At 38.1% G+C, this 14,262-nt stretch overlaps 1 protein-coding gene across 1 annotated transcript in view; it reads left to right on the top strand.

Annotated features, from left to right (window-relative positions):
• Window positions 1-14,262, top strand: part of OTOG (otogelin) — a 99,374-nt gene that overhangs the window by 63,050 nt on the left and 22,062 nt on the right. Inside the window, exons 31-37 of the mRNA XM_086472395.1 lie at window positions 3,384-3,501; window positions 4,186-4,265; window positions 4,677-8,326; window positions 8,913-9,081; window positions 10,040-10,176; window positions 11,353-11,442; window positions 11,826-12,009. Coding sequence (XP_086328521.1) covers window positions 3,384-3,501; window positions 4,186-4,265; window positions 4,677-8,326; window positions 8,913-9,081; window positions 10,040-10,176; window positions 11,353-11,442; window positions 11,826-12,009 — 4,428 coding nt within the window. The remainder of the gene's footprint in view (window positions 1-3,383; window positions 3,502-4,185; window positions 4,266-4,676; window positions 8,327-8,912; window positions 9,082-10,039; window positions 10,177-11,352; window positions 11,443-11,825; window positions 12,010-14,262) is intronic.

The raw sequence follows: 14,262 nt of genomic DNA, 5'->3' as shown, positions 1-14,262 counted from the left end.
AATAGCAGTACTGTAGTAATAATACAGCTGAGGTTGGTCTGACGTGGAAGCTAATGTCTAAAATCAATACAGAGAGGGGAAGGGATATTTTCCTCAGTTTAGGAAGAGGGATGCTTGAATGGCTTTAAAGCACTTTGCTATGGCTTTTCCTTACACCCTAATGGGGTTATAGTTAATATACAGATGTACTAAAAAAAAAGGCAAAATAATCTATTTAGCTAGGTATAGAGATGTTTTATTGTTCTTTTGGCTTAGTCTTGAATTCATGTTAGTTCAGAACATGGCTCTGTGCCTGTTTCTCCTCCCCTTCTTTTTCTGTCTAATCTCTATTTAGTCTAAACTTTGTAAGCAGGAACTGCATCTTGCTGTGGTGTGTTTTTTGGTTGGTTGGGTTTTTTACAGTGGCTTGCACAATCAGTCAGCTAGGCCCTTGGGTTGCTTAGGCATTCCAGAAGTGATGTTGCCAATAGTGAAGACTTTAAATCTGATAAATGACTGAACTGACATGCTCCTAGCGCTGGAAAGACATTTTCATATAATTCATAATAGAGCACAGATTTCACTATATCTGAGGGTTTACTTGAGACATACTGGAAACTTTTGAGATACTGGAAACCAATGCATGCAATATCTTCAACTCTTGCTGTGGCGATTTGGTCTGTTCTTTTATATAGCTTACACACTAAAAAAACCTAATATAGCTTGGCCCAGTTTACTCAATTCTCTAAAATCACTGGACTGGAAAATTAAATGTCTGTTACTTCTACAGCTCTTCTTTGAAAACAATTTTTACAACCAGGTTCATGAATTCCTCTGCTGTCCGTACTTTCTGCGGAAGTAGAGACAAAATTTGCAGACAATCATGATTTCGTTCTTGACCGAAGGCGGTGTTTATGAACCACTCAACAAATGCTATTCCTTTATGTAGAAATTTGCTCTGTCTCCTACCGAGGCGTGAAACACTAGCAGACTCTGTGAACTTAATCTTTACAAAAGCTTGAGGAAAATGTGGCAATCACTTCATAGAAGTCTAAGTTTATTTGGAGAATAGGAGATGGTATGTTAATCCCAGCGCTTCGACGTTTTAATTCACAGTCACTATTCTGCTAAATTGGTAAACTATCGTTCTTTGTTGTGTTACAGTGTGTCTTCTGCAAAGCTATTCTGCAAAGCTTCTGCAAAGCATCCGTATTTAATCTAGGGTAGTCTGAATGAGATTTCCTGGATTCCACTTGGATATACTGTTATTGCTGGTTATTGCTACTGTTAGTGGTTGTCTGTGCCAACAGGTCTCTGATATGTTCTGGTTTTTTGTCATATATCTTTTGTCTCTAAACCTTAGCACTCTAACCTGTCAGTGCATACAAGAGCCCGTACCTCAGTGAGCAAAATGTATGGAAATAATTCCCTTTCTCCATTAGGTTTAAGCAACTTAGGTTGGCTTCACTAGAAGGGGTCACAGAAGAATGCAGTGATGCGTACTTAGCTTTTTATGGGAATGTAGTTTTATATCTTGTTACTGTCATAAGAATCATATTTTCAAAACCAGTGACAAGTTCTGTCTTTGGATAGTGACATGAAAAAAGGTAACGCTAGATGGCAATGTACACATTCTTGTCTGAATTTGATTTATACCTTTGATTTAAGAGAATTATTAGTATTTAAAAGATGATACTAATGGTTAATAATGGCAGAGGGATAATTAGCCATAAGTGCAGGTATCCCTAAATTGGAGGAAGAACAATTTCTTAGGATCTTTACGGAAAAATTTAGTGTTTCCAACGAGATGTAAAGAGCTACTCTCTTAGTATCTCAGTCAAGCAAAGATCAGCAAAACTTAAAAGTAAATAGACTTCAAAAGACCCAAACTGGAAACTTTTTTTAAGTAGTAAGCATTTTCTTTCTGGTCATTGATGTAAACATTGTTTAAAAGCAGCTACTCTGCCTCGGCTCTGAACAACATAACTCTAAGATTAGGTTTACCAATCTAGAGGGGATCCATGCGTCATGATGGTGGTCTTCTGCAGGCATAACTGTGAGAGCAGTGTCACTGCCTTGCCCTGACTGCTAGAGGAGGGAGCTGGGGTGGGCTGTCATAGCTCAGGTACTGAAATCCAGATATATTGTATAAGTCATGCAGGCGTTGGAAGAGCCCCTGGGCTAATCTATCATTGTGTGGGAAACTGTTCTGCATGTAGATGGGGCAGGGTTATAGTGACAAAGCAAGCATGGTACTGGGTTTGAATGTGCAAGTGCATGTCACCCACACAACCATTGCCACAAATCTGTTTCTCAGATTTTACAGTCTATTTCTTCTTCACATTAATTTTGTAAAGTTCCTGCATAATTTAACATGCATTGGAAGTATAGCTCATCCTTATTGCTGTTTATTCTCACATTTAAGTTTAACTCTTCTGAATTTGTACTTTGAGTTTCAATTATGTGAATTTGGAGTCTTTCAATAAACATTATCTGCATAGATAGTGTGAAGGCAGTAAGGGGGGATTTTTTGTGGTGTTTTTTATAATTTGCCATAGTGTTTCATTATTGATACTGTTTTGTCTGGTGAAGTATATGTTTTGAGTTAAATTTTGCAGGGCTACATGTCTCATTTCGTCTGAGTTGCTTTGTTCATTGTAGGAGCAGCTGGAATTTCAGATTCAGAATGTTTTGACATTTGAATTAATTTCTATTGGAGTGGCTATCTTATACTGCTTTTGAGCAGATCGACTGTTAAGATACATTGCTTTAAAGAGCCTAAATTGGCATAATTTCTGATTACTTTATTTGGAATGATGTTTGTTTTGGCTTTTAAAATACGATTGTGTCATACGAGTTATGTACGCTTTTGTGCTATATCAGCAAATTTTGCACATGAAGTAAACAACTATGTGATACATAATGTTATAAAGAGTATGAGCGTATCTAACTGCTGCTTTTTATTTTTATTCTAATAGCAATAATTGTGTTGAATCAACATAATCTTAATTTTGCGTTTTGTTTGAATAACCAAACTTATAGTTTCATTGTTGGTAGTTTTTGAAACTGAAAAACAGCAGCTCTGACTTGCCTGGCTTTGTATTCAGTTGATTGTCACATACAGTAAATGTGGCTATTTTGATGTCGTGTTTTATACTACAATGAGTAAAACCGGCTGCAGAGCCAGCACACTCTAATATGCTCTGCATAAATGTAAACTGTTTTTTCATGTTTTAGAGACCTTTGCAGTTCAAAAAATATTACCAATTTTATTTATAGAGAATACAGGTAGAAACAGTAAGAGATTTTGAGCTGCAATGAACTTGAAGCATGCCTCTTAGTCATACATATTTGTGTGTGTTTCTAGAAACATAAGAGAGTAAAAGATCTTTGTTGTTTTTCAGATGTCACATTTAAATTTCTGTCCCGTTCTGCATGTGAATGGCATTATGATGCCTGTACAAGCCCTTGTTTCAAGACATGCAGGGACCCTTTGGGAAAAAACTGTCAGGCAGTACCAAAGTAAGTATCTGTATTGTTAGGGGAAAGCATGTAATTTGGGTAATGCACTTCTGCAGCATAATAAGAATATGAGGGACCAGATGTAGGCTCAGTATAGCAGGACTGTGTTCTTGTATAAGGAGGTAAGTGAAGGAGAAAAGGAATGCCATCTGCTGTGGCAGCTACATGAAAGTGGCCTTTCAGTTATTAGGTAAGTATTGTCAGATTCTGGAATGACTAGTGTATTTGTAACTGTCAAGCTGGAGGGGTATTATAGAGTATTAACAGAGGTGATTACAAGTTTGTTTCAAATAGTTGTGCCCCTACTTTTTCATTACAGCATTGCAACATCCATGTCTGTCCTTGCCTTTTCCTCCCAACTGGAATTTGTGCTAAGTCTGGTAAAACTGCCATTGGATTTTGGTGTCTAAAAATGGCATTTCGTAAGCAATAGCATTCACTATTGAACCTGTGACTATTTGTTTCAAAGGCTGAGTATGAGTGTTCATGCTTTAGCTTAGATCTGAGTGAGAATGGAAGCCATGGCAATGACGTTTTGAAGGAGTACACTGAGGTGATGAGATTTAGGTAGAACAATACTGTCTACTTTAAAATAATTTATAAATAAATTCTGTTTTCCTAAAATTAAATGCTTGATCCAGAAGACACTCTTCAACTAGTTAATACTAATTGTTTTTCTTTTAGAGTGGAAGGATGCATCCCTGCCTGTCCTCTCAATATGTTGCTGGATGAAATCACTCAAAGATGCGTGTATTTTGAAGACTGTATGTTTGAAAAATTATGTATATTATGTATGACACTTAGCTTATTAATTTTTTCTATCTTTAGTCAAATTTTCAAATATCCGTGCTTAAATTTGTGAAACTATGACCTTAGTTATATGAATCTTGAGCTCACTAAAATATTTTAGTTAAAATAATTTCACTTCTCAAAAATCAGAGACAAATTTTAAACTAAGAAGGATGTTCTTTATTCATAAAACATTTCAGTAACATTAATAGGTGTGGAGAAAATGATTTAATTAAATTATTTTTAAATTTGTCTATGAATTTTAGAAGTTTAAAGGCAATTGAAAAGATCAGAATTATATGAGTTAACCTGTAAGTCTGTGAGCTTCTTGACTATGATGATGATTCATAAATTTCAGACTACTATTTACTTGTGTCTGATTTCAGGCATTGAACCTGCAGATGATAGCCCACCTTTGTCACCCAGCATTCAAACACTGGCAGTTTCACAGATAGCGTCAAGTACAAGCTTTGCAGTGCTCAAAGAAGCAGTAACTTCGTTTTCTGTACCTGAAGCAAAGGACATAGAAACAACACTTGCTTCAAAGTTGCAACTCATTGCAACTACAGGGAAAACTGAATTTTCAGCTGTTACTTCTAATACAACTCTTCCAAACATAACTTTATTATCAAATATTTCTTCACAGTCAACAGAAATGGCATCTGGGAGAAGCACTACAGCAATGTCTGGGACAACAAAATCTACTGTAAGCTTGTCTTCTCTTGTTGACACTTCTCCATTGTTTCCATCTTCTGTCAGTTCCGAAATTTTCACAAAGATTCAACTGATCAGTAGTGGTTCCACTAAACAGTTGAGGGCTACAGAACCTCAGATGGTAACTGCTACACATGCAGTGACTGCAAGCACAGAATCAGAAAGCAAACCAATTTCTACTTTTAATTTTACTGGGACACCACTTATACTTAGAACAACAGAACTACCAGTCAAAACTAAAGTAATGGAAATATCAGAAATATCCACAAGAATACTTCCCACCAAAGAAGCACAAGTAAAACCAGAAGGACTTACAACGTTTACAAAACCAGAAGGACTTACAAAGTTTACTCCCAGTTCATTTAAATCAATGATAGAGAAAACTACTGCAGATCTGACCCAGTTTTCCACATCATCACCTCTGGGCATGCTTTCATATACACCACCAGGAAGCCTAACAGGAACTTCAGAAGGGGTAAAAGTAAGCGCAGGGCAGTCTTTCACCACGGTAGCTAATGTTACAGTAACATCATTTTCTCCAGTGATCACTACTTCATCTTTGTTAAAACCAACGTCTTCAGCAACAACAAAAGCAGCAATTGTTCTAACTGAACAAAGCGTGAAAACTACGTTTTCACCAACATCCGCACCACCTATTTCATTAGCAAAGGCGATTACGGAACCTCCTACTGAAATGGTTGAACACCCGACTGGTACTGCAGAGGTACCTTTCACTACAACCCTAGGTCCAAAGACAACATCTCTGCGAACTCAAGAGGGATCATCAGAAACAACTTTGTTATCATTTACAACTCTTAAAAAGGAAATTCCCAAAACAACATCTCATATGGAACATATGTCAAGTTCCTATTTCCCTCTGTATTCACCACATCCTAGTTCTACAACTGAAAAATCCGTCACTCTTTCTACAAAAAGACCTTCAGTGTCTGTTCCTACTCCTACTTCTCCAGCTTCAGGTGAACTAAAAACAATGTTTAAAACTGTTTCAACTACAGGATATCCCTCATACACAGTTCTAAACACAACAGAGTTCCTGACTACATTATACACTAAATATCCTGTTGTGGCTGAGTCTATCAGAGTGACACCTCTACCTGTTGAGGTAACATCCAAAATAACATCCCCTTTTGAATTAGCAGCAAAGTCAACATTGTTTTCTGGAAAGACATCTACTGAATATGAGTCAGCTCTGGTTTCAAGTACAGTGAAGACAAGCGCTTCAGCGTATTCAGGTAGTGTTACCACATCAGCAATGAAAACCTCTATCTCATCAAAAGAAACCACCGCAGTTCCTTTTGTAGCTACAGAGAGAGAGTCAGCTCAAAGAACATCCATCACTGGATCTCCACTTACTCTCCTAGGTGCAACTGAAACCACGTTGTTGACAACACAGTCTGATAAATCACAAGTGGAAAGAATTACTAGTATCTCTACTAGAAAGCCATCTGCTTTCCCTTTTTCACCATCAAGTTCTCTAATCTCTTTGAACATTTCTCTTCCTTCACTACCCTCATATGGAAAAGAAGCATTGCTGACAGCTCCCAGTCCCATGCTTACATCCCGTGGTGCCAAGGAAAAATCAACTCTGTCCGCTTCTGTTGTACTTCCAGTAACAAAGTCATCTTACACTTTCCCTGCTTCTCAGTATCTACCAGATAAATCAGTTTCTTCACCTTCTTTAACACAAATGATACCAGAAGTAACAACCACACCAAAATATGCAGTAGAAACTAAAATAGTTTCTACAGCATTGAAATCTACGGTCCAAAGTATAACAGATACAGTAAAACTTACAGCACCTACAGCTCAGCCATCCTTTCCTCCAGCTTCGGTAGGCCCCTTCTTTTGGCAGACGTCTTCAGGAGATAAACTTTCAGTGCAGACCACAAAGACCATGGTTATACCACGTTTTTCTACTCAGGAGGCTATGGAACTTGGTCATCAGATTTCTGAGCCTTTGTTGACAAGCCAAAGTATTACCCCAGTTTACCAGTATCCTGCAGAAACTCTGACAGTATCCACTGGTCAGCCACAACATGTCTTTAGCACAACTGAAGCTACAGTAGAGTTGACTTCATACCCTTTAATCACCTCGCTACCTGAAGGCATTCCTTCAAGTATATTGCCTACTTCAGTAGGTCCTACACAAATTATTGTACCAACTGAAAAAGAGTTGCATTTAACCGATTTGGTCACAAAGCCATGTGTATCAAGAACTCCCTCCGTTTTGCAGTCCACAATCCCAACCAGAACAACTGCTGACTTGATTTTTGGCACCAGAATTCTCCCTTCCTTATCAGAAGTGCTTGCAGCTTCCTCTTCTTTAGCAACAATTAAAAAAGAAGCATTTCATTCATTTTCCACACAAAAGGCAGGTACTGGTCTAAAATTCACCTGGCAGGCCTCATTTACTGAGTCACTTGATTCAAGTCAAACACTTGAAACAACTACAACTTCAGCAGGATCTAAGTCAACCTCTTCATTGGTTTTGTTACCAGAAACAACAGAAATTCCCATCGTGATAGGGAGTGGGACATCTGCATCAACGAGCAAGAGTGGTACAGAGAAAACTGTGGCGTTGCCTAAGCAAGTCACACTTTCAACCACTGCCTGCAGTTCCACATTTCTAGCAAGTACAACGCTGTCAGCTGTGGCCCGTTCATCGGCTACAGCTTCAGCCTCTTCAGTTATAAGCAGTACTGGGAAAAATGTTAGTGTTTTATCAGCAACTTCAGACAAAGCAGAAGCAGTAACAGGATCCATCATAAGCTCTGTGAAGCCCACTTATTTTTCTGTTACTTCAGAAGCAAAAGGAGCTGTGCCCTTTGATACGGTAAAATCTGAAGAGCCAGAATTAACAACAGAAGTCCAAGCTGTTCATACTCAAGGTGCTACCGTTACACCAGAAACACCTCAGATGTTTTACTCTCCATATTTCACAAAAACAACTGCAGTTCCTTCTGATGTAAGTGCATCGGTACTGTCCGCTATACGCTCATCCTCTGAACCAAAACCTTTTTCTTCTATAGCTGCGTCATCGGTCAGTACTACACAAACTTCAAAACTTGAAATATCATCTGAGGTGCAAACACCTTCTGTGAGTTCACTGCTAATGATATCTGAGTATCCAAATGTCACCACAGCTCCATCAGCTTCCTCATTTGCCTCTTTATCTACCAAACCACTTTATGGCTTGACTGCAACATTTTCTGATGGACTGGCAACAGCTGAACACATGTCAGGAGTCACAGCATCAGCTTTTATGCACCCTAGAGAAACAGCAACTCTTCAAACTTGTATAGTGAGTAACTATAAATATTTATCTGTTTGATTTTGAATATGTCTTGGTTACTATTACACACATAAAAAAAATAAAATTGTGAATTGTACTTTGATCTTTAGAATTTACAATATCTGTATCAGAAAGCCCTATTATTTTCTCAATTATATCTGAAACTTTGGACTATTTCATTGTGCATAATGGTTTTGGTAAGTACTATAATACACTGTGTCTTAGGCCTCAGTTTTCTAAGTGTGACTGTTACAAGGATGGCAAAATACGGTGCTTCGTATTGTTCAATGGCAGTTTTTTGTCACATTGCCCTCCTTAAAGTGTGTCTTTCCAGAGATCCTGTTGTTATTGCTACTTGTGCCCTTCCATGCTTTTCCTTCTCAGTTTTAAACTGTCCTCAGAGTGGTTGGGTTTTCAAAGGTGTTCTTCACTTACAACTTCCATCAGTATCACAGGGATTCCTAAGTATTCTGTACCTGAAGAACGTGAGCCTCTTTTTTTTGAGCAAATACTCTGCAATATTGTAATACTAACTTTACTTTTTGATACTAGATTATTGAGAGTGGTAACATGTCTTTTATTAAATATGCCTTAGCCAATCACAGAGAACGAGTGCATAAAACACATTTGCTTGGATGGACAACTGATCCAAGTTAATAAGTCGCAGAACTGCCCATACAATGCAACTCAACCCAGCTGTGGAGTTTTAGGATTTGCTACTCAAATGAATGGTGACAAATGCTGCCCAAGGTGGGAATGTGCATGTAAGTTATAATTATGCCGTAATTTTGCAGTGAATTTGGGTAACAACTTAATGTGTGTCTAAGAAGACTAAGATCTGACACTTCTGTACCATGGCATAGAAATAGAAGATGCATATCGTATAGGTTGCTTATTGTCTAATGCAATCTATATTTCTAGTTCTACATCTAGGGAAATCAAAATACTCCTTTAATGTAGGCTATTCCTCCTACCCAGCTTTAGGTACCTGCAGTAGACGTGTCCAGGTCTGACTTAGACCAATCTTGTCTTCTGTTTAATCAGAGGACACCTAGTCCTATAGTCAGTGGATTTTTTTGGTTCATCTTATGTCTGCTTCAGCCTGAGAAGATTGCCTAGACTCTGTTAAGTAGCCCTGTTAACAGTTTGAGGCCTCTGGAAGCATAGCTGTACTGTAGTCACTCCCATCAATTACCTACAATTGGGCGAATTCAATTTTGTCCGTAATAGCAGCACGAGGATGCAGAGATAAGCAATGCAAATGTCTGCTTATGCTCTAGTGTTTGAAATAACTAGAACTCCGAGCCCTTTGAAACACAAAAGCTTTAGCAAAAAGACTGGGAAGAAGGAAAATTTCCATGTAAGCTTCTGCCTTAGGAACAAGACTAGAAGGGAACTAAGGATCCGGAATGAACCTCTGTCATTCATATTTTTTGCTGGTTTGAGTTCTGTAAAAATTACAAATCTTTGCTGGCAAGAACTGTAAGAAAATCACTGTCTGCAAAGGTGTGCAGGTTGTCCCACTGTAATATGCAGGATTTGACTCTACTGTCCACTTAGAGATGGAATAGTATCAAATATAGCTGAAATTTTGTGCTGCATATATGAAACTCTAGTAAGCGAGTTCATCTTCTAAAATTTTTTATATCCATATTTTGTGATATTTACAGAAATTCTAAAGTAAGTTAGAAAACCTATTTAATTTATTTATATTTTTCTTAGGTCGTTGCACGATTTTCTCTGATCTGAGCATTGTAACCTATGATGGAAATCATTTGGCTTTATTCAAAGAAGCATCCTACGTTGTTAGTCAAACTCAAGATGAAACTATAACCATCCATGTTCTTGATTGTAGAATGGTAACTAACATTTATCAGCTAACAAATGGTGTTCAGTACTGCTCGTAAGATGTATCTTAAAAGAAAGGGCGTAAATACTACACAGTTCTGGTTAATTATTCTTTGTGCAGTATCTATGAATTGTACTTGTACTTTACAACACTTAGAGGTTGTATAGCACTTTATCACCTGACTGTATAGGCGTAGTTCCTTCTGAAACAGGTGGAAGGTGAGAGGTAGGTCCATGTCATCTTATATGTGTAAAATACAAAGGTGGTGAGAGATGAAGTGGATATACATTCATTAGTCACTTTTGTGAATGCTGACATGTAGTAACTACCACCCCAGTGTACCACCAGTGTATTTCAGTGCATGATTTTTATCTGTGTTCATATGGAGAAATTTGCACTGGAAACACCAATCTTCAGAATAAATTAGACCACCCTGTGCATTCTGAGTGTCTGACAGGGGCAATACGTGTTGTTTTGGAAAGGGAAGAGAGAAACCTTAATGGTATCCTGCCTAACGTGTAGTATAGATTGGCTTTATGTCATGAAGAGTTGATTTCTTGTGAGCTTTTACAAAACTCTTTAAACTCCAGTCTTTTTTTGTGAAAGCTAGGTAATTTTGCGGTCCGTCACAAGGTTTGGTCCCAAGTAGTACCTTATGGAATTAATTCCAGAATATGAAAATGGAGATCTGTTTAGGACTTTCATATTTGTTTTCCTGTTGTATTCAGAGTTTTCTGTTTTGTTCAGCGCCTTGAAGCTCGGGAAGTATGCATGTATTTCTGATCCATTACTTCTCTGCTGTCCATATATCATACAGATTCGTCATTCCCAGTCTTGTTCTTGCTTTTCTTCAGATATGTAGTTCATTTTTTTTGGTGTCCGAACAGCTAGTCCACCATATATTTTTCCCTGAAAGCCTTTTTTTGTTGCAATTTTAAGATTGGGTGATACCGCACAGTTGCCAAACACAATGAGATTTTAATATTTTGTTTGTTTATATTGCAAGAATGCTCTCCAGATGAACCTTGTAGTCCAGACTTGAAACTGCAATCAGCAGCAGTATTCCTCTCTTAAAAATATACCCCCCAAAAGTCCTTAATGTCTCACTACCTAAAAACAACAAGCAGCTAATACAAAGATTTTGCATATCTTGACTATGGTTGATGTACTTTTGCTTTGTCCACAGAGTAATTCAAATTCAACTGCTTTGTGCCTGGCGATGTTGAATCTAACCTATGTATCAAACCAAATTATTATCAATCGTTTAAGTAGAAAAGTAAGTATCTTGAGGGTTTGTTTTTCTTTGCCTTTTAGATACCATCTTACTTCTGTAATCAGCTGCATCCTCATGCGGATGCTGAAGATTATAGTAGGAGACAATAGGTCATATAATTCATTGTTCCAACTTTGTAATTTAGTAAACTGCTAGTAAATTCTAGGAGTCAGACTGTGATACAAGGACAGTTAATGAGGTAAGTCATAGAGCGAGGCACATAAACTGTTAGTCTCTTTAGTACCTATATTATCTTTATGGAGGTGAGCCTGACTTCTTTTGAAATTAGTTATGTGTTAGATTCTTAAGCTGTTGAGAATCTGACCTTAGTTCTACCTACAGCACTTGCTCCCTGGTGTTTAACCTCTTGTCTGTGTGCCTTTTAGATAACAGTAAATTCAAGATTTGCTTGGCCTACTGTTAGAAAATATGGATACAAAGTGGAGGATTCAGGCTTCAAGTATGCAGTTGAGACCCCAACAAAAATCAGAATTCAGTGGTTTCACGACACAGGCGTGATGATTATTGAGTTTAATAGTACCAGAGAACCAAGAGCTTTGGGACTGTGTGGTAAGTATAAAGTAGTGCAAGAAATAAAAGCATTCAGGTGCTTTGCTAGGGAGGCACATTTTCCTAATGACATAAACTATCTTTTGCAGCATCTGGCCCAAAAGAGTTATTGCAGATCATTGCAAAGTTTAACATACTATTAAATTATTTTGTTAACTGTTGAATGATGTCTGATACCTATCCGTGTAATCATTTTTTACCCATAGTGTTGCTTCTGGCTGTAACCTGTCGAAGCCGCAGGCATGATTGCTGTAACCAAACCCAATTAAGACAGACAGGCATAAGTCCATAATGTCAAACAATGCACACAGACTTAGTGTTTGATATCAATCTGATAGGAAGAGATATGTGCTATTTTTAGTTTCTAAAGGTCAGAATTCACAGGAAATGTTAACTTGAGAGAACTAATCTTAGTTTATCTGTTGGAGGAAATAGTTCAGAGGGAATTTCTTAGTAGTGGGTTAAATAACCATCATGTTCCACACTGTTAGATCCGCTCAATAGTTTCACCTGGTTTCTTCCTTTCTAAAAAGCATAGCCTTGAATAAACTGTTGGTGCTATAGCTTTTGCACCCATGTATTTCTTGATGTAAATCCCTGCTGTGACACCTGAATCTGTAAATTTATCTCCTGTAAATTGAATCTGGAAACCAGGGTTACAGAGTTCATATCATTACAGTGGATATCTTTCCAGTTTCAGAAAGGGCAAATGCCTGTAGCTCAGTATCAAATACCAGTGACAGCTCAGTCCATTTCCAAGTCCTGCAGGCAGTAATGGGCTTCTCACGAAGGAAGAAAGTTTGATTTTACTGCAGTTTTGAAACTGGATTGTTATCTGTAATTTGCCCTAACTTTCTGTTTTCGACATCATTCTTGCTCTGGCTAGTTGTCATTGCAACTAGATCAAACAGAAACAAGAAAGTAAAGACTGCATTTTTTAGTAAGCCTGAGTCAAGTTATCCTGAAAGTCTCTTTTGCCTTTACCTGTTTGATTACTGTCATAGGGAAAATTTGGAACATTATGTTGCTGGTTTACAAGGGGCTTTAATTAGATGACAACGCATTTCTGTGGATGGTGGTTCCAAGTAGAACTTCTTCAGAGGATGTGCTGTATTGTTCTGGTATTCATCTCAGATTGGGATTCTCTGCAGAAGTGTGCCTGCAAGTGCTGTCTGGTGCAACTTACCAGACTTTGCTTTAAACGAGCTGGTTGTACTGCACCTTTTCAGGGTAAATTGGTCTACCCTGATCTCCTGTAATTTCTGTGTTAGTCTGCTTCTTGCATTTGAGCTTTCCTAGATGTCTTCTAGCTGAACGGCAGCATTGGTAGATCCTGATTTCTCAGCTTCATGGGAATAGCAAAACTGAAGACACCGTTACAGTTTTGTAGCACAAGCATCCCTTGGAAGGATCTGTCAGAGACAACAGTGTCTTCTACAGTGGAACGATCAGGCAACCACGGCAACTGGTGAAGAGCTGGTGCGGGAGATGAGGGATGTGGGAGGGGACCACGGACATCTTTATAGCAGAACTGGTGAAAGAGAGCGCAAGCCTGTCAGTTTTAGCTGCAACCAGATCCCGCCAAGCCAAATGTGAAACCTCAGTTTTGCTGTGTTAAATTTCCTTGTCAATGTATAGGAGAAGAGCTGAAAAAAGATATCCCAGACATGACAGCCATCCCTTGAAGTCTCTCAGAACCACCAAGTACTTCTTGTTTGTGTTGCATAGACTCACAGCCTCAAAAAGTTCAACCAGAAACATTTTTGGTTGAATAATGGTTACAGTTTCAAAAGCTGGTTTATTCTCTGAATGCTTATTGCTGTATCACTGATGGTCAATGGCTTGCTCTTGTTGTCAAGAATTGTGGAAAATGGTAAAAAAGACCAGTTCTCTAGAAAAGGATTAAACTCACAAATAGTTTTTGTGTAGGTAAAGATTTAGAATTGCTATGAAAGTTTGTGGAGACATCAGAAGAAAACATTCTAGAAATGTGATACGAAAGTCTCAAATTGTGATTAGGAAGAAAGCATGGGAACTGATCCACCATTCTGGGTTTTTTTGCACCTGCTGGCTCTTAAAAGACCTTCCAAAGGAGACTACTAAAATACTTGGATGTTCTGTGCTGACCAAAGTCAGTCTTCATGTGTTACACTGCTTCCTTTGCTCCAAAGTGTTTCAAAATTGCCAACTACCTTGGTTTAAACCGAAACAAAATGTGATGCTGCCTTCGGAGAAGTGAATACAGAAAAGTTT

Source organism: Leptosomus discolor, chromosome 12 (assembly GCF_034619465.1).
Source record: "Leptosomus discolor isolate bLepDis1 chromosome 12, bLepDis1.hap2, whole genome shotgun sequence".
NCBI lineage: Eukaryota > Metazoa > Chordata > Aves > Leptosomiformes > Leptosomidae > Leptosomus > Leptosomus discolor.
This window is presented reverse-complemented; position numbering and strand designations above follow the sequence as displayed.